Below are 25,624 nucleotides of genomic sequence, written 5' to 3'. Positions count from 1 at the left end.
CATACAATATGTAAGGGGTGTACCGCTCTTGCAGGGGCGTGTCCTTGCTGATCTATAAGAAACTGATGCAACCCTTATTTGAGACTCTTCTCAAATTCCTTCGTTCCCACGTCGGAGATATCAGCTGATATCTGTAAAACTATTTCTCTGGCTCAGCTAGGTTAAATGTGTTAAAGAGGCCATGACTACAAATTACTTTTTCTGAGGTTTTGGGAGTATAATATAGTCTGTTGTGCACTGATGAGGTCGTGTTAATGTCAAAACCGCACACCAAACCACCTGCTCAGGAACAGCCCGCTGTGTTGCTTTGCTCAAAAACGGTCAGATCAGAAAACGGGTTGTCTTTCTACGTATTCATATTCTCCAATCAGAGCACACCATCAAGCAAACAGCCTTCCTTCTCCCCTCCTCCCTCCAGCTGATTCACTGGCTGACCTGAGAAGAGGAAGGCAGAGCAGACAGCAGACAGCAGCTTCACAGCAGTTATCAAAAAGGGTAGCTGAAACATTCGGGGGTGCTCAAAAGTGGATGGAGTCTCCACTCACTCCCGAAAGATGAGGGAATCACACAAGACTTTACTGAAGACTGTTTCCTGTGGAGGAATTCAAGTCTGGGTTTTCCAATAAACGGATAAAAAAAAAAAAAACAACTTCTGCACCAACACGAAAGGTGGTGACCACTTCGCTGTCATTACCCGCAGGTTTATTTAATGTATAAATGCTCTGAAATGTAAGAAAGGTGTGTTTGTAACTGAACTGCGACCGTCACAGCTGCACAAGGTAACCGTGCTGTCAGCATGTTCTCCACTGAGGCGCCGCGGTGAAGCGCTGGATCCCAGCTGCGTATTCCTGTGATGCTGTGGAGCTGGAAGCTGGCCACGGTACCGCAGTGGTTCCGTCTCCCAGCTGCACAAGCAGCCGCTGCGAGCTCCCCCGCTGTGACGCGGCCTGTGTGGTTTTGTATTTCGGTCCCTCTTTGTTTGAATCACGCCGCCGGTTTAAAAGTTGACAACCTGCAACACAAACACTTCAACCGGCCGTATAGCCAGAATGGATTTGTAATGGGGGGTTGAAGGGAGCTGTGGATGGAGGGGGGGGAAAGTGGTGTGAGGAGTCACGTTTGACTGGTTTTCCAAATATGGTTGTAGCCAATCAGAGAGAAGTCAACTTAGTAGAGCTGCATATCATCACCCAAACCAGCCCTTTAACTGAGGAGGGACATTTGGCCAGACGCAGAGGTTTCCCATTAATTACTATATCTAGTTCAGACACTCAGCAGTCCTCATCAACATGACCAAAAGAACAAGATCCCAAATACAAAGTGGCCAAAGAGATCTCCTTTAATAGGGCGGCTGCCTTAGAGATACAGAGTGTAGCTCCTTCATTCGGGCGTAGCTCAAAGTAGAGCTGCTGCTTCTCCACATCACAAGGAGTCAGTAGATCTGGATCGGTTATCTGATCAGGATGCCCTCTGAGCACCTATCTATGAGAGTTTTCTGGACACAACCCGGGACCATGAACCTCGTCAAGCTTGTATGGATGGCTAAGAAACATTACAGACACAGCTCTGTGAAGATGTATGGTATCTGGTTTAGGTTTATATCAGAGCGACAGAGCATCTGTCTGAAGTATAAATAATTTCCTGATAAATATTTACAGCTGCAAGAGGGATTTCTGTCTCAACATTCAAACCTGCACATCCGTTAGGAACTTAGTTTTTTTTCAACTGAAGAATGCATTTGCTACAAAACCTTAAAAGTCCATTTGCAATTCTTAAGAACAGGCTGTACAATATTGGGCCACAGTACTGAGTTTGACAGCAAACTATTGAAAAAAACATCCAAAGTCCACAGAATATACCTTGGCACAAGCACCAGAAATCTGTTTTTAAAAGGTGGTTTATGACTCAACTAGAAAAGGACAATCACTAAATAAGTTTTATATATATATATATATATATATATATATATATATATATATATATATATATATATATATATATATACATATATACATATATATACATACATACACTGCAAAAGCACAGCACACTGGATGACAAAGTCAGACAGGATAAAATTAGGTCAAATATTTAATCTAAATACACAATTTTCAGCTGAAAACAGCAACCGATCATCAGACCTTTCATTAATATGTCAAAATGTCTATGTCTTTTGGCTCCTCGTCTATCAGCAAAATAAAGTCTGCTCACAAAGCCTTAATTCCTGTCAGACAAAACATGATTTCATGATTTTTTTATTCTTCTTTGTCTGTAGTCAAAAGAAGGTTAGAAAAAAAAAATAAATAAATATATATATATATATATATATATATATATATATATATATATATATATATATGGTGGTGATAGTGAAGCTTCACCGCCATTACCTCTTAAAAGAGGCATTTTTGCCTTATGTATAAACATTAAAGCAAAAATTGCAGGAAACAAATAATTAAAGGAGCAATAAGTAATTCTGATACCTTGTGGCTCAAATCGGTACAACAGTCTGCCACTTTTAAACAATGTGTTGCTGTTGTGAACTTTTACTTCCACCGCATAGGTATATAATGTTGTATTCTGTTCTAATGCTGGTCCGCTTCTCTTACTGGCTTTCATGTTTGCAGGCTGCTACTCTTTTGCCAAGATAAAATATCAAGTGCTGCACTATTTGTTGGGAACACTGGGAACACTCATAGGATTGTCTCAGGAACCAGGAAGTAAAAACGGGCTAAATATTGAGCCAAAGTAGTTAAGGACCATACCTCTAGGTTTGAAAGGAGAAAAACCGGACTATTGTTGATGGAGAGGACCGATTGTTTATAGGGAATGGTACTTGCATGCCAGGTGATACATAAGAAGGATTTAGGTTGATTGTACAGTAAATATCTGACTTATTGCTCCTTTAAAGCTTACCTTTAAAGCTACTTACTGCAGACTGCAGTAGATGTTTCCATACTTCCATCAAGTTATCAATGGCTTAGACTTAGACTTTCTTTATTGTCATTTTGTATGCACAGAGTGCATACAGAACGAAATTTCGTTTTCATGCAGCTCAGAGAAATTGCAGTAACTCTACAGGATTCGTTGTTGTGAATTTACAGTACTGGATTAAAATGCAGTAATAAATTGCAGTAATTTACAGGATAAATTCCAATTGATTTCCGGATAAAGTGCAGCAGTGATTTAACAGTAGACAGTTGCAATGTAAACAAATATGCAGTAAGTTTCCGGATAAAGTGCAGCAGTGATATTGGAGACTAAGAGTCGGGCAGCATTTATAATGCTGGGTAAGGATAGGCAAGAGTTTACAGTGGAATTCTTTATTTTGCACATATTAAACACTTTGTGCAAAATCCAAGTCATGCTCACTGATCATAACTGACAACAAAAAACTTAGGCAACCAGTGGTTGCAACATACTCATACCCAGTACACATAAAACACAGTAGAACTAGAGTTAATCATCACCCCTTAATTTAAACCATTATCCATGCAATGTTTATGAACAAAAATCTAGTTACATTCATACTGACGAACCTGCGTTAGTTCTCTGTTAATCACAGTTGTGTACAGCTGTTCATGAGGCTCAGCCGCAAATCCATGTTTTACATTTTAGTAGACACCTTGTAGGTTTCGGGAAAGGAATAAACACCCTCTATCGCGTGTCTGAATTTTACTTTCCCTACTAATGTTTAATCATTTTTGCTGTTGAGGTTAGCTTTTTTAACAAAATCAATCTGACTGCAACGCGTTCGTAATGTAACCTTCTGGGATTTTGTTGGGGGTTAAGAGGGAGCAACTTGGGCAGGTAAGGGGCATATCACTTTGGGACAAATGGTGATCGCTGATTGGTCAGTTACTGCCGAGGCTCAACGGTTTATTGACAGGCAGCGTCAGATCAATTCCTTGACAGTAAAAGCCTTTGTTTCTCTTTTACAACGAAAGTTAGGAGGTGGGGTTATGTGCAGTATGTAATGAGGCATTTGATTTGTACACTGCAATCATAATTTCTGCTTTGAAGTCCAAAGAATGAACTAAAATGTCCTCTAATGTTGGAATTGTGACTTGGAAAGTTGGGAGTTGTCAGCTAAATACAGAGTTTAATTTGAACTTGGCCGCCCTACATATAAAATTTAATGAAAGTTTGAGGACTAAACTCTTTGCTTACATTTTTGATGGAGCATCTTAATGAATACTATTTAGCATTTGCATTTTGATGCTTAGGAATATCTTATTATTTTATTGCTAACAGCAGTTAGCATGCTCACGCTATGCAACCATAAGCAAATACTACTTGTTTTCTAACTTCCAACTAGCTAAAAAGGAGTCAGAACTGAGCTGAAAGCTTGTTAGAGCTGCAAAAACTTTAATCTCAGCTGGTGAATAATCATTTCTCAGCTTTTATACCGCATTACCTAAATTCTGATGGATTTGTTGAAAATGACCAATAAAACACTTGTTGTAAAATGGGTTAATAAATTGGAGACACTCCCTTTGGAACTGGCCTCACTCTGACTAACAATTCAGTTGAATCTTTCTGCAAATAGAGGTCACTCAGTGTCACCTATAGCGGGTAAGACACTTACTACTAACAACCTCACCATATAACCCCTGGATTTTAAAACTTCCTATAAAGAAATGCCTAAAATGTCAAATAATTCCCACATAGCAAATATGTGGCAAATTGTTTGACCATTTAAGTAAAAATAGCTATCGATGAAATATGCTTTTACAACACTCCACAGCTGCTGCGCTAATGAGTTCAAAGGAGAAAGGTCGTTTCTATCATGTTTAAAATCCATTAAGATCCAGCAAAAGATCCATGTTAAGCTCACTACAGCGTGAACTTTCATTTGCATTTAATAACTTACTTATTTGTCCAAGACCTGATTAGAATATTGTGTGCTTTGTGCGGTTGATCTACGGTAATGGCTCTCGTGTTTGTATGAGCCCATTAGGCTTGTGCGGAGAAGAGATTCACATCGTTTCTGGGCACCTCGACATGTTTGTGTTTGCGTGCATTGTGCAAAATGTTCCCTGACATTAATAGACTTTGATCCAGCTAAGTCAAAGTTGGCAAAGTTTGTCCAACTTGCTATGCCGATCCGAGAACCACTTAATGTAGGGGCTATCTACCCTCCGCATCAGCAGAAAGGCAACAAAATATGATTCAGGGCATCTACACCCTTCGCTTTGATGCCACAAAGCCTCTTAGGGGCGCTCCTTCCTCTACAGCGAGGGAGTAACCATTGCTGTGTCCCAGTCTGATACCGATTTACCAATCCCCAAAGGATAGACCGCTCTTAATACGATTACAGAGCAACAAGACTTTAAGATAATTCAATGCGTCCTCCACGGCTAATTTTGAAAAAAGCCAGCATGGATGCCACATCCGCTTATTGTCGCTCCCCGCATGCTAAAGACGGAGAGCACCAAGAGTTGAATTATTATTGCACAATACTAAGTGGGAAATCTCTTTGGACATGGGCGGCCCACCATATGCCTCGATTTAATTTGATTTTCCGTTCGGGCTTTAGTTATAAGTGCTTCTAAAGTTTCATGTCTCTCTGCAGCGAGAGAGGGTGAAAGGGCAGCGTCGGCTTTTGACTCGACTTATATTCCTTTGGTAATGTGTGGTGGGAGCGGGGGAGGGGGAGGGGTAAATGAACCATGAATTTGTAAAAAAGAAAAAAAAAAACAGAAGGAAAAAAATGGAGATCTTGCAGCTGCATGGCAGCATTAGTGGGCTGGAGTATTTGGTGCAAAACTGGATTAAGCTTAATCCTACAGTAAATTCAATTCTCTGGATGTAGATCTCTTGTAAATTTGTGTTTGCAAGCACTATAGGTTTAATCCGTATGGATTTGAAATGGTTCTGGCTCAACTTTGGTACAGTGCTTTGCAAGTGTGCTCACACCAGTTGAACTTTTTCACATTTTGTTACAATACTGCCTCAAATGTCTGTATTTTTACTGGGATGTAATGAGAAACAAATACTAAGTAGCACATAATTGTGACATAAAACAATGGTTAAAAATCTGAAAAGTGTGGCATATTTAGCCCTCCGGAGACTTTGCATTGTAGAACCAACTTGGCTGCAATAATAGCTGCAAGTCTTTTGGGGTGGGATATGTTTATTTTATTTTATTTTATTTTTGTTTTTTTTAATTCCCAGCTTTGTATCTAGTGACCGAATAACTTATGTTCTTATTAAAATAAAAACTATAATTTTTTTTTTTTTTTTGGGAGTTGATTTTTTTTTTCTGTTTTTCTGGTCTAAACCTAAATGTTGATATGTTTGTTTTTCAGGTTTTTTTTTGGAGTTGCAGGAAATTTTCACATATCGTGAAGCTAAGAAAAAAAAAGGAGAAAAACAAAAAAACGTTTTTTTATGGTTAACCATTTTCCCTTTAAAGAAGATTTTCATTTTTCAGTAAAGATCTTTCCCTAAAATTTCAAAATGTGCCCACCTGCATCAATGGCCTGTCGTCATAGGCACGTTTTGTCGCACGCTTGGATCAGGGTGCCACACAAAATTGTTAAGGGTCAATAATGCATATTGGACACCCCTGCTCTACTAGCTTTTCCTCCAGGATTGCCCTGTATTTAGCTCCATCCCACTTCTCATCAACTCTGATCAACTTCCCTGTTCCTGCTGAAGGCAGTCACCCCTGTTTCATGTTTTTATTGTTGTTGTTTTTTTTTATCTCTGTCCTCTACGTGGTGTGTTGCAAACTCTAAACTAGACTTTTTATGTCTTCTTTCAACGATGGCTTATTTTCTGCCACTGTCAATTAAGGCTAGAATGGTTGACTTTACAACTAACAGCTGTGAACTGATTTTCTCAGCAGAGCTGTGAATTTCTGAAGCTCCTTCAGAGTCATCTCAGAGAGATACTTCTCCTACTCAGGCTGTCTTTTTCTGACATTTTTAACTTTCCTTCCACTTCACAATTAGACTCTTTATCGGTTAATACTTTTTTATCGGTTGATCACATTGAATCCAAACACAATACACAGCAGTTTTGTTTTTTTGCTGAAATGTAGCAAAATGTTGAAAAGTTCAACGGGGAGGAGTCTTATGAGTTAGTTAAAGGTGATATAGGTCAGGGGAGGACGTTTTCTGAACTCATTCCAAGGCAAAGCGAGTTCCCCGACCATCACAAAAAAGAGCTCTGAGTGGATGAGAGCCATTCATAATGAATAAAACAGCTTGGTGCGCCCAGCTGCGGCTCTTAGACGCTTGTTGCTGCTGCAAAGAATGTCTTTTTTCATCATCGTGCTGCCCTCTGCGGGTCTTCTTCAAGCCTCCTCCTTCCCCCACAACCAACCTTCTCCTGTCTTTCTCCCACCCACCCTCCTCTACATTACCATACACCCTTTTTAAGACTATTGCCTGCATTAAATTGCTTTCCGTTCCCGCACTGAGCGTCAGCGCATTTTCCTTTTTTTTTTCTTTTTGGATCATTCCCCGTAGATGTAGAACATGTATACCGCTTTTGCTTTGCGCCAGCCTGAGATCAAGTTCCACTAGTTGGGGGGGGGGGGGGGGGGGGGGGGTGGTTTTGGTGGGAAGATCAAGCTTGTGCACAGCAGCAACGCTGGATATCGCATGACCGATGCAGAGCTGCAGAGAGAGAGAGAGAGAGAGAGAGAGAGAGAGAGAGAGAGAGAGAGAGAGAGAGAGAGAGAGAGAGAGAGAGAAAGCAAGAGAGAGAGAGAAAGCAAGAGAGAGACAGAGACGGAAAGAGAGAGGACGGGGGGATCGGGATTCTTGCATTACGGGGAGAAAGCTGGAAGAGCATATTCGCTGATCTGCGCTCGCTTTGGACGCTCTGACGGCGGAAATAAAGAGGCGCATTTTGTCCTCTGCTTCAAGTCGGTGCGCACTTGGAGGGAAGTCACGGTTTTTAAAAATGCATGCGGCAAACCCGGTGTGATGCGATGAGATGAGATGAGATGTGGGATTACCGCGCTGTGTTCTCAGCCATGTCTGAACTTTGGTTCTGGCTTCTCTTCCGAGATGACGCCGCTGATTTCGGCCGGACGGACTCGGGAGCCGCGCTGGCTTGAATGAGATCTCCCCCCCCCCCTCTCCTCTTCCTCCTCCGCCTCCTCCTCCTCCCGGATCAGACGCCACTCTTAACGTGCGCCTGCTGTATGGAGCCTAACGCGGAGGAGACTTGACTTGTTTTTTTTTTTTATTTATTTATTTTATTTTCCTTTTTTTTCACCCCCATTTTTGATTTCATCCGCTTTTGCATCGAGTGAAGGACGGGTGAAATCATAGGAGAACGAGAAAAGACAAATAAATGTTTTCCACTGAGCTTGGAGAGAGGGGACCGTGATTTTCGGGATGCCTTGGCGTTCGGAGGCATCAGCACGGTAAGATGTCTATGATTCATGTATTTAATCATACATATGCTTGAATTTCGAGGCTGCCTATGGTAGGTCGGAATTGTTTTTCACGGGGATCTGTCCAAGGTGCTGAAATCTCTGTCTGCCCACCCCCTCCCACCACAGCCACCCTCTCTCTGCCCTCTACTGCATTAGCGAAGTTGATCCGATTTAAGACACTGTTTGGAAAAAAGGTGTGTGCGCCGCTGCCCCCTTACCTTTGCAAAAATGCCTCTCTAGTTATTAATAATAAACATAATAAACATTATCATCTTACAGGCGCGCCCGCAATAAACACAACTATTTGGATGAAACGTGACTTTAAAGAAAATAATTGCAGTGCTGGATTTCTTAAACAAGACAGTTTTGCGCGCGGGGGTGGGGGGTGGGTGGGGGGGGTATACATAGTCTAAAATGTCCGTGTGCACGTGTAATTGCGCGTGCTCGCGGAGCAAAAAGGGGAAACAATATGTAGCCCCCTCTGAAGCAGCAGATGCAATGCCGCCTCATCTTCTGGTTACTTACCGGAGATCAACAGCCCCTCGCACCGTCTTCGTCTTTGATCAACTTCTCTAGATCATTTCTGCCTGTAGGCAAAAGGAGGTTCTGTCGCCTAGGCCGTTTTTTTTTTTTTTTCCTTTCCTTTCCCTCTCCAAGATTAACAGTGCCTGTTTTTTTTTTTTTTGTGTGTGTTGTTTGTTTTTTTTATTTTGTTTGTCGATCGATTCCTTTGGAGAGAGATCCGTCTTTTTGTTTTCATTTTCTGCCCTTTTCTTTTCCGCCGCCGCCCCCCCCCCCCCCCCTAACTAAGAATCGATTTAATGATACTGCTCTCGAATGAAATTCTGTGTCCTCCTGTAGCAGTTTGCTCCCAGCCGGGAAAAGGAAAAGAATCCAGACAGTTTGGCCACAGTTTGCTGGGGGTGGGGGGGAGGGGGAAGAGAGGATTCCTCACTAGAAAACGATGGAAGATTCCTGTGTAGGTATTTTAGAGAAGGGTGGTTGGTATTTTTTTTTCCTGCTTCTGAAAATCCAGTTGTGAAGTGTTATTTTTCGATTTGCAAGATGGATTGGAATTAAGCAATCCTACAACTTGCATACCTATCATCCATGTCTTTAGTTATCAAGCACTGAACTTGCTGCACATCTGCATGCCGAGCAACCCTCAATAGGCCCACTTGTTTTTGACTGTGTGCCATGAATACTCACAGGGGCTCAGTTCATTTAGAAGGCAGCTATGCAGTTTTATAAATGTTTGCACGTCTCATGCATTTCCTGTGCCATATAAAAAAAGAACCCCTCCTTTTTCTATTCTCTTCTACCCCATATCCCCCCCCCCCCCCCTTCCCTAGATGACACCTCACACTGGCACCACACTCGAGTGAGCCGGGACATCCTCTCCCAGGACAAAATGCATATCTGGATCCTAAAAATAATCCTTCTGATTGCATCATCTCCGAGATTGGTCGAGATGTATGACAATTATGGGGAGATCTGCCGGAGCTTGTGCACGTGCGACGAGAAGGAGGGGATCCTGACGGTGAGCTGCGAGGACCGGGGGATTGTCAGACTGACAGAGATCAGCCCGGTTCAGTTCCCGATGTACCACCTCCTGCTGACAGGGAACCTTCTGAAGAAGCTGTCAGTCAACGATTTCATCAATTACACCGGGGTGACCATCCTGCACTTGGGGAACAATGATATCTCCGAGATTGAGTCAGGTGCCTTTAACGGACTCCAGGGATTAAAAAGGTTGCACCTGAATAATAACAAGATTGACCTTCTGAGGGACGACACTTTTACAGGGCTGGAATCTTTGGAATACCTACAAATTGATTATAATTACATCACAACTATAGAGCCCAATGCCTTGAGCAGACTACACCAACTAACAGTGATGATTTTGAATGATAACTTGCTCTCTGCCCTTCCCCCGAATATATTCCGGAATGTCCCCCTTACGCACTTGGACCTTAGGGGGAACCGGTTAAAAATGTTCCCCTACATTGGCCTCCTGGAGCACATGGACAAAGTTGTGGAATTACAACTGGAGGAAAATCCGTGGAACTGCTCCTGTGAGCTCATTGCTCTCAAGGCTTGGCTGGAAAGCATAGCCTACACGGCTCTGGTTGGGGAGGTAGTGTGCGAGACGCCTTTCAGGCTGCATGGCAGAGACCTGGATGAGGTGTCCAAGCAGGAGCTGTGCCCGCGGAGACCCATAGAGGACACAGTCAGGCCTGCACCACCCAGCAGCACCAATGGATATTATCAGACCACACCTGCTGCTGTCACAGCCTCTCCCACCTCTTCACCTATTCTTAGGTACTCCAGCAGACCTACCAAGGGCCCAAGAATTAGGGTAAAGCCCACCTCTCGGTTACCGGGCGGTAACCCGTATAACTATGGCCCCATCATTGCTTTTCAGACCAAATCTCCTGTGCCTTTGGACTGCCCCACTGCCTGCACATGTAATCTGCAGATTTCTGAAATTGGGTTAAATGTCAACTGCCAAGAGAGAAAGATTGTAAGCATTTCTGATCTTAAACCCAAGCCATACAACCCTAAAAAAATGTATCTCACTGGAAATTACATCGCTGTGGTGCGAAGATCTGATTTTGTCGATGCCACTGGATTGGATTTGCTTCACCTGGGAAACAACAAGATAAGTGTGATCCATGACAGGGCTTTTGGGGATTTAACAAACCTGCGTCGGCTGTATTTAAATGGTAATCTCATGGACAGGCTTACAGGAGAGATGTTTTTTGGCTTGCAGAACTTGCAGTTCCTTTATTTAGAGTATAACGAAATCAAGGAGGTGGAGGCTGGCACTTTTCGCTACCTGCCTAATCTCCAGCTGCTTTTTCTCAACAACAACCACCTTAAAACTTTACCCATGGGCATCTTTTCCAGCCTTTCCCTGTCTCGTCTTAATCTGCGTAGCAACAAATTCCAAAACCTCCCTGTAAGCGGTGTTTTAGATCAGCTCAAGTTGCTTGTGCAGATTGATCTGTTTGATAACCTCTGGGACTGTTCTTGCGACATAGTGGGGATGAAGATATGGCTTGAGCAGCTCAGTGCAGGCACGGTGGTTAATGAGGTCCTGTGCAAGACGCCCAAACGCCACACTGGGATCGATCTGCGTTCAATCCAGTCTGAGCAGCTGTGCCCGGACTACACCGTCGCTTACATCTCACCAACTCCCCCCACCGAGGAGCCCATGGACGACCATGTTGTCACAACTGATGCCCCCCAGAAGTTCAACACCCCCAGGAGCACTGTTCCCCTCTCCGTCCTCATCCTCAGCCTCTTGCTCGTTTTCATCATGTCTGTCTTTGTGGCGGCGGGACTCTTCGTTGTGGTGATGAAAAGGCGCAAAAAGTCTCAAAGCGACCGCACTAGCACCAACAACTCTGACGTGAGCTCTTTTAACCTGCAATACAGCCTCTACAGCAATCGCTCTGGCCCTAAAGTCAAAGCCCCTGCCGGTCACGTTTACGAGTATATTCCCCACCCTATGGGCCACATGTGCAAGAATCCCATTTACAGGTCGCGGGAAGGAAATACGGTGGAGGATTACCGAGACCTGCACGAGCTCAAGGTGACATACAGGAGTACCCAGGATGAGGAAAGGGATAGTAGCACATTGAGGAGTCCTGCATACAGCGTCAGCACCATCGAGCCTCGCGACAACCCCTCCCCCGTCCAGGATGCAGACCACTTTTTCCGGGGCATTCTGGAACCCGATAAGCAATCCCCGCACCAGTCCATCCCATCCATCCCAGCAGCCAATTTAGAGTACAAGTACACTGGGCCTGTGTCGTACACGTACAACCCGAATTTCGATGTCAGACGGCAGTTCTTGCACCCGGACAGGATAAGAGAAACAGTGCTCTACGGCACAGCACCCAGTACTGTTTATGTGGAGCCCAACAGGAACGAATATTTGGAGCTAAAAGCTAAACTGCAGTCTGAGCCGGATTACCTCGAGGTCCTGGAGAAACAGACCACCTTTAGTCAGTTCTGAGCAACACAGTTGCTAATGCTAATGAGACACACTCTCTGTTGCTCCTTCCTGAAACAGTGGCTCAGTTTCATATAGGGTGCCTTGGCACAGAAACACAGAAGGGAGCGAGGTAGGACGGGGTGTGCCGAACAATCAATTCTTTCTGAAACACGACAGCACGAAAAACAGATACAGCTTTCTGACACGTAGACGAACAAACTCCACTGATGATGCAAATTTTATTTTTTTATGGTGAAGATGGAATAACACAAAATGTAACTACTGGTAAATCCTATCCAACTTCATTTTCAGGAATATAACCATACATAAAAAAAAGGTATATTGTGAATCAGAAGAGAAAACATGTTTATAAAATCCCTCCTGGACACAAAAAAGAGAAAAGAAACACTTGTACAGCAGATGATAAGAACTGTGTAGGACTATTTTCTGCTGTAGTCTGTAAGTAAGTATTTATTGATATAATCTGCCATGTCTTTTAAAAAAAAAAAAAATCTTTGATTCTACATCAGATATTACCTGTGTCATCATATTCCATGATCCTCCGGAAAAAAAAGGCTTATGTTTGTAGTTTCATTTACTGTAGCTCTGCATTGTAACAGTGGCTTTTTTTTTATTTTTGAAAGTGGCACACCCCCCAGTTGTTCAAAAACAGACTGCGTCATTTGAAGATTTCAGAAAAACGAGAAAAAAAATGTGTCTTTGTATGCTTTCTGCACTTTTTGAAATTGGAAGGCGGGTTTGCCTTCGTTGAGCTCTCATAAAGAAGATTATTATATTAAAAATGAATATGAGTATTCATTCTTAATATTTAGAAATGATATGTTATCAAACCTAAATTCATAAATGATATTTGAATTATTCATTATGTTGTGAAATAATGATATTTTAATCAATGTAACACCTATTTTTATACAAGCATTGGCAGATTCTCTATCCCTTACTAGTTTCTTTGTTTTGATTGCTTTGCACTTATTGCACTATATTGACCAAACTATGTTATTGTCATCAAATAAAAAAAAAAGGATGTCAGGTTCACATGTTGTGCTTTTGAGGAAAAAGTAAAGTGTTTGGTTGATACGAAGAAGACCATCTGAGTTGGGTTCAGTGTAACCTTTAATGTGGTAAACCAGGCGACATTATATCTTGGCTAAGAAGAGGCGACTGATGATACAGTGTGTGCTTTAGACGAAGGGGCAGCCAGTGCCTCAGACAGGACTAGAATCGATGGGGATTCAATCAATGAGCATTAAACCTTCGCAATTATACCATGACAACTGCATTTACATTACTGCCTGCCAGCCGACAAGGAGGTCATTTATATAAACATGAATGGAGCCGGCTTGGAGCTCCTGCAAAGCCAGTGGGTATCAACTTTGACAGCGTTCAGGCTAAGGTACTTGGATTTGTTGCTCAGTTAGCCCTCTTGGTCGATTTCTGCACATGTGCTTACTTTAGGTAGTTTTAAAGAATTGCTAAGATAGTCATAAGAAAGCTCAAATTTTAAATATAATTAACTGAACTGTAGATATTTTAGTACGATGTTTATCTTAAACCCTTTTTCAGATGATTGTGGTTCTGATCCCTGTTTGGGCCGGTTGAGTCTGGTCGGATATGACACATTATGACCACTGATCAAATCAAACACGACAGGTGACATTCTGTTGGCGGAGGCTGACTTATCAGAGTCATACGTTCACATTTCATCCCTAGAAACAAACCCTTGAGTAGAGCTACATATTATATTGAATGACAATCATCACGAAAGTGTCAGAGTATGCAATATTTTAATAATAAAAAAACAAGCTGCTTGGATGGCATTGAAGCATGACCAATGTCATGCTTTAATGTTCTGCATATCTACAATATTTTTAGCAGGTTGCTTAGACTCTTAACTGCTGTTAATGTCCATAGCAGATGTGTTGTTTTAGTGGCTAAAGTTTACAAAAAACTGAAAGATTAGGAGTGCCTATCTTTTTTAGAGTAAGATTTGATTCATGCATGAATTGATGCGGCATGCGACGTCCCGTTTCAGACAGGTTGTTCTTTTTTCTATGCACAGAAAAGGTTCCACACGAAAAGAGCAAAACTGCAATTAACAGCACTGGGTTCAATTAACAGCACAGCTTTTCAGTACAGGTCTTGACCTCAAAGTAGTATTTATCTATTTGTTTTTCGGCAGCATTTGAAGTGTTTGTTTCACTTTGTGTTCGGCTAATCCACAGTCCGTCCCCTTCCTTGAAAAATGCAAAGCAGGGTCCATAAAAATGCAAGAGACTGCCCCTGTGCCACCATTTTCAGTGTGCAGCGAGCGTCACCATTTAGGAATTCAAACGCTCCCTCAGCAGAGACAGACGGCATCTTTCCGGAGAGGAGGCCTGCCGACTAATTCTCAACTCACAGGGAATTATTTGGAATTAAATGAATTTATAATTAAACCTTCTCAGTGTGCAAAAGAGCTGTTATATAACTGTTTACATTTTTTTTTCCACTACCAAAGCCCATCATGGTGCCTGCTCCTCTCCTTGTTAAAAAAAAAAAAAAAAAAAAAAAAAAAATGTAAGGCTCTGGGTCCTCGTCGTTTTCAGAGAAGCTCAGAATGAGAGCAGAAGGCAACCATTTGGGAGATGAGGAGTCCTGGAACCGAGTGTAACTGTGGATGTGTCATACATGTTGCAGGGAGATGTGAATCATAGCCAAGGAGTGTGTGCACTCGCCTGGCATTGGTGGCCTGTGGGGTGCTCATAGTTTCTGACACGCAATTCTATTTATTTTTGGCGACGCTTATATTGCAAAACACTTTGCACCTGAGCAGCGCAGCGGCAAGTGTTTAAAAATGTGGCGCAGATGGCTGTGTGGGGTTTGGTATTATTATGTGTTAATATCCTTGAGTTATAGATTTTTTTTTTTTTTTTTTCATGTCGGATGATAAATTATTCGAGCACATTGATGAAATCATTTAATCGTGTGTTCCAAATAGGTCTGTCATCTGTGTGCGCGTGTGTGTGTGTGGGCACGCATATCCATGTATCCCAGAATGAGTGGTTTATTTCTGCCATGACCCAGCTTACAGCGCCAGTGCAATACACGTGCGTTAAACATCCAGTTGGTAGAAATTCCAGTTAGCATGTTAGACCTGATGAAAACCGAAATTGATCAGAAAAAATCTTCGAGCGTCTGTGGTGAGCTTCGGTATTCAGAGGAGGCGGCGAGGTGAAACATTCCAGATGGTCTTGCATCCCCCCCCCCCACCCATGCTGACCAACATCCCTGATAATTTCTGACAGAAGCTCATTGTGCAGAATCTGATGCAAGGCAGGCCTGCGATGCAGGTGTGGACGCCGGGAGGTGAAAGCCTCCCCTCCCCTTCGCTCCAAACGCAGCAGAGAGAGCTCATCAGCGCGGCAGCTCCATCCGAGGCCCCTCTCAGACGGGAGAACGGGGAGAGACGGGTTGATGGGCAGCCGGCGTTCTCGTACGCTCTCTGCTTTCGCACCATTTGAGAGCTAATCAATGCGGAAGCAGAGTGGCACAGCGCATGAAACCTGTCCAAGCTGCACCAAGTGTTGGCTCATCACTTCTGCTATTTTCAGTGCGTGGAGTTGAACTTGCCCAGCAATTATTTTCGAACAGTGTTCTAAAAAAAGAGCTAATTAAAATAAAAACTTTTTTTTTTTTTTTCTTCCTGGAACTGATTTGGATGGTTTTGCTCAGAATCATATTTCGTGGCTTCTCAGATGGTGTTGGCAGAAGTGCATGTTTATGGTAAATAAAATCAGCTTGATGCCACCATGTGCAGGGCTGTGTTAACCAGCTATAAGGGCTGGGGGCAAAACTGAGCTCAAGGTCCCCTTTTTACAATCACGTTTACTCAATTTTGATGCATATTGCACCTGTTTCAAAATAACTTTATAGTACAGATGGGATATTTTTTTAGCTTAATTTATTTTGGTTTTCAGGTGCCAAGTAGATTGAATGGGGAAAAAAAGGGAGAATTTCCTTTTGCAGCCTCAGGAAGCTAACTAGTAATCATCAGTCATCAGTTTTCCCCAGCAAACTTCATTTGTACCTATATTGTGCCGATTTAATTGTCAAATTATGGTTCTACTGGGGTTCTACCAACTGGATTGTTTACAAAGGTGCTCATATTTTGTCTCATGGGTGACAAAATGAAAATGGCGCATTATCTAATTAATTTTTATTTCCTATTTAATTCATTTGTGTAACATTTTTATGTCAAAAGTACTTCAAAAGAATGTGGGACTGTAAACATGGCAACGGATTTAACAGTTAAATGTGTAACTGCACCATTAAAATCTTCCATATTATGAGAGGGTCAACGGATCGGTGGCAATTTCTGCAGCTATACAAGTTTATAGTAACAGCTCTTCAGTTGGGAGGTTTTGTGGGATTTTTCGTGTATTTTACTGTTTCTGATGATTCTATTCTTATGTTTTTCTGCTCTTTCAATTGACAAATGTCATATATCAGTATATTTTGCTGCATGTTAGTCACAATTCAGACCTCGGTAATTCAGTTGGAGATAATTCTCAATTCAACTTTTCAGCTTTCTTGTTTTTAGCCCTTGGTTCAACACCAGACACTGCAACCAAACGTGTAAATGATAATCACGCTAATAACGTGTCTGCCCCCCGCACGCTGTGAGATCCAGAGGGTGGACATTTTCCATATGCTCGAGCGAAGCTTCACCTACCGCTGCCCCTTTCCCTTTCCCGGCCAATGGTGCCTCGCTCCTCGGTGTCGCCTAGCTTTCCTGTTGCCACCCGGTCTCTATGATGATGTGAGCAATTGAGTTCAAGGAGATCTGGGTAATTGAGAGGGCAGGGATGGCATCTGACAGGCACCGATGGCTCCAATGATTACTTTAATCAGAGTGGTTAATGGAATTCCTTCAGGCATGTAGAAATGCTCAAATGTTCATCAGCACTCAACCGATTTCTACCCCCCATCGCTGCCAACGCCTCCTCTCCTACCTCACGTTGCCATAATTACTGATCAGTTCTCCTTCCTCCTCCAGCCTCTGCTTTCTGTGTAACCCCAATCATCTGCACTTTTGTTTGTTCCTGTGATCTTAAATCCAAAGTGGGAATCGTTATGTCGGGGCACTGGGCTGCTTTATGGCCAAAATGCATTATGGATGAAGCGTTTTAACATAAAACGCCACGGTAAAGCTCTTAACATACATAGGGACAGTCAAGGACTTGGTCACAGTGAATTCTGTTCAAGCATATTTTTCAAGCACTTTAGGTTTAAGTGAAATGCTTGTATTTTCCAGTGAATGCAGAATAAAGAGGGCGGGCTTTAAACTCGGCTTTAAGAAAATAGGTCCTTATTTGATGCCGCTGATTTATCAGGACTGTCAGTTTGACAAATTTATGTCCTCTCCCACTTCCGTGGGCTACTCAGCTTTTTCCACTTTTGATTGATTTGCCATCGCATCTCGCCATCATGCCTTCTGCCAATTAAAAAATTGCTGTTGTCGATACACTCTCCTTATGCTGTTGAAGGTCGTTCTGTGCCATGTGTAGGACACGCTTTGAAAAATGCGACAGCCACAATCAATGTGGAATGTACTTGTTGCCTTTGTTGTGATTGGTGGAAGGAATCATTTTGACAAAGCTCCGCCGGTTCAAGTCCCCATCAGTTCCAGACAAATGGTATTTGACCCCGGCATCGTAAAATTACATTTCTCAGTTTGGATAGAACGAGACAGGTTCCCCCCGCTGTTCGAGATAGTATGTTACTTTAATGACGTTATAAATTCAGTTTCCTGGCTGTTATGAAAAATATACTATTTTACTGAAGCATCAAAACTGAAATTATCTGCCAGTCACTAGAGTTTACTGAAACGTTACCACTTTAATTCCAGGGTAAAGTAATTCAAATTCACCTGCATCTACCAGAAAATATGGTACTTTAATACAACACTATAACTTCAGCTCCTCAGCAGTTTTGTATAACACAGTTCTCCATTATTTTTAGTATTATAAGATTGGTTTGTTGAATTAAGTAAAACAATGTAGCTTTAGAAGTTAGTATAAAATGAGTGGATTTTTTTAAATTATATAAATTACTACTTATAATTTTATAATGCATTTCATGTATGAGTTCATGTATGAGTTCTTTTTTTATCTTTGCTTTTTTTTAATGTTTTAATCAATGTCCAACTGTAGAGTATGGATAAAGGAACAATGTGTCTTTTGTGTTTCAGCAATACTCAACATTTATCGTTATTCCTTTGTTTTATTTTAAACAACAGGATGGGCTGTTCTATTTATCAAAATTGTGTAAAACCGATGATCACGGGAATAAACTGGCTTCGTTTACAAAGCTTTGGAAATCAAGCTGTCCCAACGCCGTTCTTGCCTTTAAATGATATTAAATATAGGACAGTAAATAGCGTGTAGAGCACACGGTGCTCATGATTTTTCCCTTTGCTAAATCAATGCAGATGGACGTAATTGAATTCCTGCAATCCCGCCTTAACCTTTTAGTGCAGTCCGAATGGACGACGAAGTTAATATAGAGATGGAAACCCTTCATGCAAAACTGATGGCGATTGCCATGGGAGCGATCGTTTCAAATGCACAAGTGTCTGTTTCCAGTTTCTTGCATTGTTGCATACTTATGTCCGTAGTAATATCAAGGTATGGGCAGAAATGTTTGAACAAATATCTTTATAACAGTGCCTGCTCATATTACGAACAATGTCGTTTTATGTTCCACTTCGTTTTGTTTTGTTTCTTTGTGTCACGGTTTCCACTTTGTACCGCCAGCCCACTTCTCCAGCCTCCCCGACAACCTCCTCCCGCTCAGCCTGCCCTCCTTTTTCAGTTCCCATTGGGCAGCACAGCCGTATTCATCAGGCCTCCCCCGTTTTGTTTGTTTGTTTATGGCGGCTGCGCCCGCTGATCCGGAGCCGCAGTAACCCTGTCGTTTGATAAATGGCAACCATAGCATTACTGACTCCCCAGCCGAGCCCGGTGCCGCCTGGCCAAAAAAAAAACAACAGGTTGATGTATGGCTTCCTTTAGACTGTCAAGTCATTTCAGTAGAGCCCATCCAGGCTCAGGGCTTCTACTGTATGCTTGTATTTGCTTGGAACCGCGCCACGTCCTGCCCTGCCTTGTATGTGTCATTGATTTCAATGCTGAACAGCAGCTGCTAAGGCAGGAGGTATGCAGATTTTGTCGACTTTATTAGATGTTTTTTTTTTTTTTGTCGTGCTTTTGCAAGTTGACTACAGGGGGTACAAAAGGCCAAAGGACATTTATATAAAGATTTGGCTTTCGTTGTACTCTGGGTATATTTTGAGCCATTAAAAACAATCTCAAGAATCAAGAATCTTTATTGTCATTATGTGTTACCATGATGACATTTTTGGTGACAACGCACAAAATTACACAGACGACGCACATAAGACATTATCTTTCCTTTTTTAATTAATAAAATAAAATAGTTGATTGCAATGGCCACCAACAACACTCCACGGGGGGGCTTAAGAGTACATTTGGTCCTTGGTAGTTAATGGGCTCATTTTCAAGTCAAAATGATAGCAGTCTGTGTCCAGTCCAGAAATTCCCAAAAGTGGTGGAATATGCACTTTGAAAAAAGGGTCATAGTATTAAGTTCAACCTTAACTTCACCTCTAGCCATTTACCACTACCTCTTAACATCTGGACCAAATTGTTTAAGCAATGTTTGAAAATCTACAGCACTTAGATTTTTAAAATCAGGTATTTATTATCCTACTCCTAATACAGGTTCTTTAAAGGATAGTTTGCGATCTGTAATACATTTATTTTAAATGAAAAAGAGGGGTAATAGCTTTTTATGGCATTCAAATTAGTCCCTTTAGAACCATGGGTAAAGTTTGAAATCCTGATCTAAGATGATGTAGAATCCCATGTTTTTTATGCCACAAAGGCCAAATTCATCAAAGTGTTTATGGGTATAAAAGATCATTAAAAAAAGCAAAACATATATTTTACTTTGGTCAACAATTATATAAATATGCAATATTATAATGAAATGAAGAAATATACATTTCTTCAGAGAAAGGAATCTGTAAATCATTAAACTTCCAAAACACAAAAAAAAGTTTCCAAAATGTTTTTAATTGACAGTTTTCTACTAATTTGGTATCAAAAACATTTTTGTTCTTTTCTAAAAAAAAACAACAAACAGGAATGGTATGTTGGCCACTCTTTTTAGTTTAATGAAAACAAAAAAAGTTGAATAAATCTTGCTGTGTCCAATATTCTAAATTCAAAGAATTACTGTTTGTCTGTGATAAATAAATATAAAGGTATCCATCTGCATCAAATTGCTTTGCAAAGTTTTCACTGTTTTTGTAGTTTGGTCCACTGACACACAAAACCATTGCAAGGGCCACAGATGGCCCTTTACAATATTCATCTAGAGGGTCAAAGCGTTTTGCTCTTTTTTTTGTCATTTGAATATAGCAATGCTTCCTTCCAATTGTCATGTGGATTTTGAGCAAACTTTTAAAATGTCGCAGAAAAGTTAATTCACTGGTATGGAGTCAATTAATCAGGCTACAGAAAATGTACTTGTCAGAAGTTGAGGTTACACATGACGGTAATAAGCAGGAAGTAGAGATTGCAAACTAGCATGGACCACACGTCTAAAAGCAAGGCGAAAGGTTCTCGGAAAAGCGTTGTTATCGGGCAAGTTGCCATTGTCCTTTCATGTCAACTAGTACTGGCGATGTTACAGGTAGTCTGACGATGTTGAGAAAGAAATACAATTCTATATCCTGAAGGATGCAGACAGCAAAAATAGCTGATCAGTCATGTATGCTAAACGTTCGCCACATCAGAACTCCTTCGGCAAATGTCCCCACCTCCCGTTTTCCAAGGTGACTCTTTTTCGCTAAAAATCCACCTCAAGGTGGCATAAAAGCTTTAAGAAATGTAAGTATTTCTTTCGAGCTCTGCCGTTTAAGTCAACCTTTTCTAACGTGATATTTCATAATGCCTATAAAAAACGTTGATGGAATGTGGGTTATGAGTGCTACATCTGCCAGGAACTCAACAACTAAAATGATTGAAAAGTTGGGTACAAAAAAAGCTTAATTTGGAAGAGAGCAAATCAAAAAACAAATGTCATACAAAATATAAAACCGTTTATAGATAAAAAGTCGGGAAACAAACCATTTTCCATCAATAATTTTCAGTTCTCTATACTCAACTTGGAAAACGATAATTTAATCTGATATATTTCAAGACTGTATATGAACCTTATGTTAAAAAAAAAAATGGAAGAACCTTCTGAGTTTAGCTAGTCCTTAGCCCAATGCTATATTTGCACTGGGCTAAGGACTATGTAAGATAAAACAAATCCCCTAAGTTTTTGTTTTGTTTTTTTCTGAAAAACATTTTACATTATCATCTATATTCTGTCAAAATCAAGCTTTTCAGCTCAATACTTAAATTGAATAGAGTCAGGTTCCAAAGCTAAACAAATACCTGACCGCAAAATATACTGCAAAATATCAATATTAGCATGAATGATGATTTTCATTTGGAGGTTGCGTCAGAATGTTTTAGATGGGGTAATTAATAATGGTTATGTAAGCTAAACTCAATTAGATTATCAAATCCAGTCTCACATTTTGTTATCAAGTAACAATAAAGATCAAAACACATTTCCAATGTACCCGGTGGATTCATTTGGTGTCCAAATACCCCAATCTGCATCTGTGATGTTAGCCTAAATATCTTGTTGTGGCCAAATCAAAGTGACAAGTCAAGTCTGATATAGACTGCATTAATTCCTGCTTTGCAATTACTTCCTTTTTAAGTAAGCAGTCCTCACGTCTCTTTCACCAGTGATTGTTTTTTTTTTTTTTTCCCCCTTTGAAAGACTCCGTGCTGTGTGGAACAAGATTATTTGCCCGTCAGGTTCAACCCAGTTATCTTCAAAGCGGAAACGTGTTTACTCAGTCTGAGTTTGGTTCACAATTAGACTGTATTGTCGCTGGTAAATTTGGCTCTTTAGCGGCGTGCTTGTGTCTCCAAAGTGGGATAGCTTGAAGAAAGAAGATAAGGCTTGGCGTGTGGGTGGTTTGCATCTTTGAGGGTCTTCGGTGCACACGTACGCCTTTGTATCCTTTTCACCAGCCCTTTGATTTACTGTAAAATTCCACTTGCTTCTTTCTTTATATATCCATTGCCCTCTCCCTCTCTATCCTGTCCCCATTTTGTTTCTATCTCCTTGGCTTTGAAAGCGCGGCGAGGAGTCTGCAGAAAAACCGGGGCCTCGCTAAAGGAATTAGGCTGTGCGCTGGGAGATCGCTCAGATAATGAAATGGTGGGAGGTAGAAAAACTAATTTTCTCACTCGTGAGAGAGAGAGAGAGAGAGAAAGAGAGAGAGAGAGACATACTAATGTGTCCATTGAAAATAGCACTGACAAGAAAGAAAAAGACAATTCCAGAATCCCACAGTCTTATTTGATTTCAGCTCATGAGATATGGAGCCGCTAAAAAGGATGAAGTTTGGCACCAACTCTAACCGCTCCAAATGGACTGGCCTCGACGGGAAAACTATTGTTTTTTCCAACCACGTCGTCCTCCCGGAGCGCTCCGAGTGACAGTTTGCTTGTGTTTGGACAATGGGCGAAGCTGAACTTGGCAGAGTGTGGGTGTGCTTGTTAAAAAAAAAAAAAAAAAAAAAAAAAAAAGGCTACTGTGGAAGGGCTCTGAGAGCTCTTACAGCATTACTGACGTCAGCTACTTATGATGTTCTCTGTGTACCTGCGAATCTCTGTGTCTGTGTGTGTGTAGGCCTCGCGTATGAAAAGCAGAGAGTCATACTGGTGTAAAAAAAAAGAAAAAAAAAGTGGGTGAATGATGAGTACGAAAAAACAAACAAAAACGGAGAAAAAAAAAAAGCAACATGAGGCATTTATTCGTTTAACAGGTCATCTTCCGTTAGCTTTGTAGTCGAACATGCAGGGAATGTTCTTTTTTTCCCATCTTTCTAGAACCAGGAAGTGTGTTAAGTTGGTCAACAGGGAAATAACTTCACTTTAAAATGCAATATATATATATATATATATATATATATATATATATATATATATATATATATATATATATATATATATATATATATATATATATATTACTGTATTTGTTCCATTTCATTAAATCTTTGTGTAATTCTCACATTCAGAATTCTAAACATGCAAAAGAAAAAGCCTTAAAATGCATTCATCTTTTAAAGCAGTCGCATGATCTGTTAAAACTATTAGCCAGACTTTTCTGTGAAATCTGCCTTGCATGTCAGCTGTAGTCTTTCACTTACACAGCAACATAGCATGGTCAGACTTTTATTTATGTTTGCTCTAAAACATTTATTTAAAATAAAACCGACCCCCCAAAAGCAAGCTCCCACCAAAAAGCACCTGGTGACATCACACAAGGCAAAAGACAACTAATCAGGGATTTTTCACATCGCCCATTGCTATATTGTCTTTTTCTTTTTTCAGTTTTTGTTCACATGATCTTAACAAATTTGTCCTTTTAAACATGTGTTTTTTTTTCTGGCTGCAGCGAATAGTTGAAGCGATAAGAGAGAACATTGCGTAGCTTCTCCCCGAGTATTTGTGAACAGTGTAATCAATAATAATTGGAATAAAAAGAATATATGTTCTTGATAGCAAGCCTTTTCAGAAACTCTAGGTCGCCTTCCAAAGATATGTCAGCACAGAACCAAGATCAAAGCAGTATAAAACAATAATATTGCATCATTAAGGCTATTATAGTCCTGGGTTTAAGAGCAAGTATCGCTGCTTTGAGGGATGAGTTTTGAAGAAAGGCTTGAAAAAGCTGACAGAATAGAGTTTGAGTGCTTTGAAATGTCTCTCAAAATCTGTCAAAAGCCCCGTGTCTGTCAGTCTTTACTAAAACCAGCTAACCAGCTTTATTTCTCAGCCTCATGTGATGTCATCAAGTAAAACACACACGAATCATTATTTGTTCGCTCCTTCAGTGCATTTTTTTTTCTAAAATCTTTGTGTTTTATACAAAACCTGCAGTAGAAATCTATAGTTCATTACCTGGCTCTGTTTTGCCTTTGTTTGGGGGGAAAAGCCATTACTTTATTGTATCTTTAAAATGTTTTTTTTTTTTTTTTTTAAATTGTTGACCAAAATGTCTGGAACTTTTAATCATCAAGTCATTAATTTCTGTTTCAGGGTAGAAAAAATAATGACCATTTCTAATGGTGACTATTCCATATTTATTATATATATATATATATATATATATATATATATATATATATATATATATATATATATATATAAATAAAGTGGGAAAGACAGGAGAACAGCTCGTTCAGAATCTTTAATACAACTGGAACTGTGACTGGGACCCAAGTGGATCTTACCACCGACGTCTCCGTTGAAACAACTTATTTGCTTTTGCCAGCGGTGACAATAATTGCTGGCAATAACAAATTAATTTTAAACAGCAATCTGTGTACACACACACACTCACTCACACACACACACACACACATTACTCATTGAAGGAGAGTGGGCGATAATTGCCCAGAAATTTATTCATTTATATGCAAGGCATGTAAATTCGAACCCGGCACATTTCTTTCATTCTAACTGGCTTTCAACAGTGTATACACAGCCATGTTGAATTATCTGGTTATTGTGGTGTAAAGAATGCTTAAACATCTTCTTTTTTTTCCACACAGTGTTATGTCGATCAAGTACAATTCAAGTGAAAAAAAAATACTTTTTAATGATAATATAACAAGTTAAAAGCTTCAATAACCCTGTTGCTTTTCAAACAAGAGGTGTCCTTAACAATCTGGTCGACTTGGAAACTTTGGCAAAGTAGTGGGAAATTAATGCCAAGTCAAGATGTGAAAAAGTGATAGACCGCTGGGCTAAAATTGAAAAGGTGCTTCATTAAGTGTTATTCAAGGCATATTTATGGAATCTAGCGATTAACACTTTTGGTTGTTTTCCAGCTAATATATAAAAGATAAACAGCATAATTCATGTGTGGAAAGTGTTGAAATTAGCTAGCAGCACAACTGTTTTTTTTACACTATAAAAATGTGTTGTTTTAACAGGCATGTGCACACTTTTGAAAACCCCTGTAAGTTCCAATAAGAATCATAACACCTAAGACGA

At 40.6% G+C, this 25,624-nt stretch overlaps 1 protein-coding gene and 1 long non-coding RNA gene across 2 annotated transcripts in view; one reads left to right on the top strand and one right to left on the bottom strand.

The window, feature by feature from the left end:
• Nucleotides 1–702: 702 nt before the first annotated feature.
• Nucleotides 703–25,624, bottom strand: part of LOC110366702 — a 41,683-nt gene continuing 16,761 nt past the window's right edge. Inside the window, exon 3 of the long non-coding RNA XR_002426904.2 lies at nucleotides 703–1,012. This is a non-coding gene — a long non-coding RNA (uncharacterized LOC110366702). The remainder of the gene's footprint in view (nucleotides 1,013–25,624) is intronic.
• Nucleotides 7,949–14,216, top strand: LOC105915934 (SLIT and NTRK-like protein 5). The gene is made up of 2 exons (XM_012850214.3): nucleotides 7,949–8,386; nucleotides 9,751–14,216. The coding sequence occupies exon 2, from the start codon at nucleotides 9,810–9,812 to the stop codon at nucleotides 12,420–12,422; it is 2,613 nt and encodes an 870-aa protein (XP_012705668.2). The 5' UTR covers nucleotides 7,949–8,386; nucleotides 9,751–9,809; the 3' UTR covers nucleotides 12,423–14,216.

The sequence above is a fragment of the Fundulus heteroclitus genome, chromosome 24 (genome assembly GCF_011125445.2).
Source record: "Fundulus heteroclitus isolate FHET01 chromosome 24, MU-UCD_Fhet_4.1, whole genome shotgun sequence".
NCBI lineage: Eukaryota > Metazoa > Chordata > Actinopteri > Cyprinodontiformes > Fundulidae > Fundulus > Fundulus heteroclitus.
This window is presented reverse-complemented; position numbering and strand designations above follow the sequence as displayed.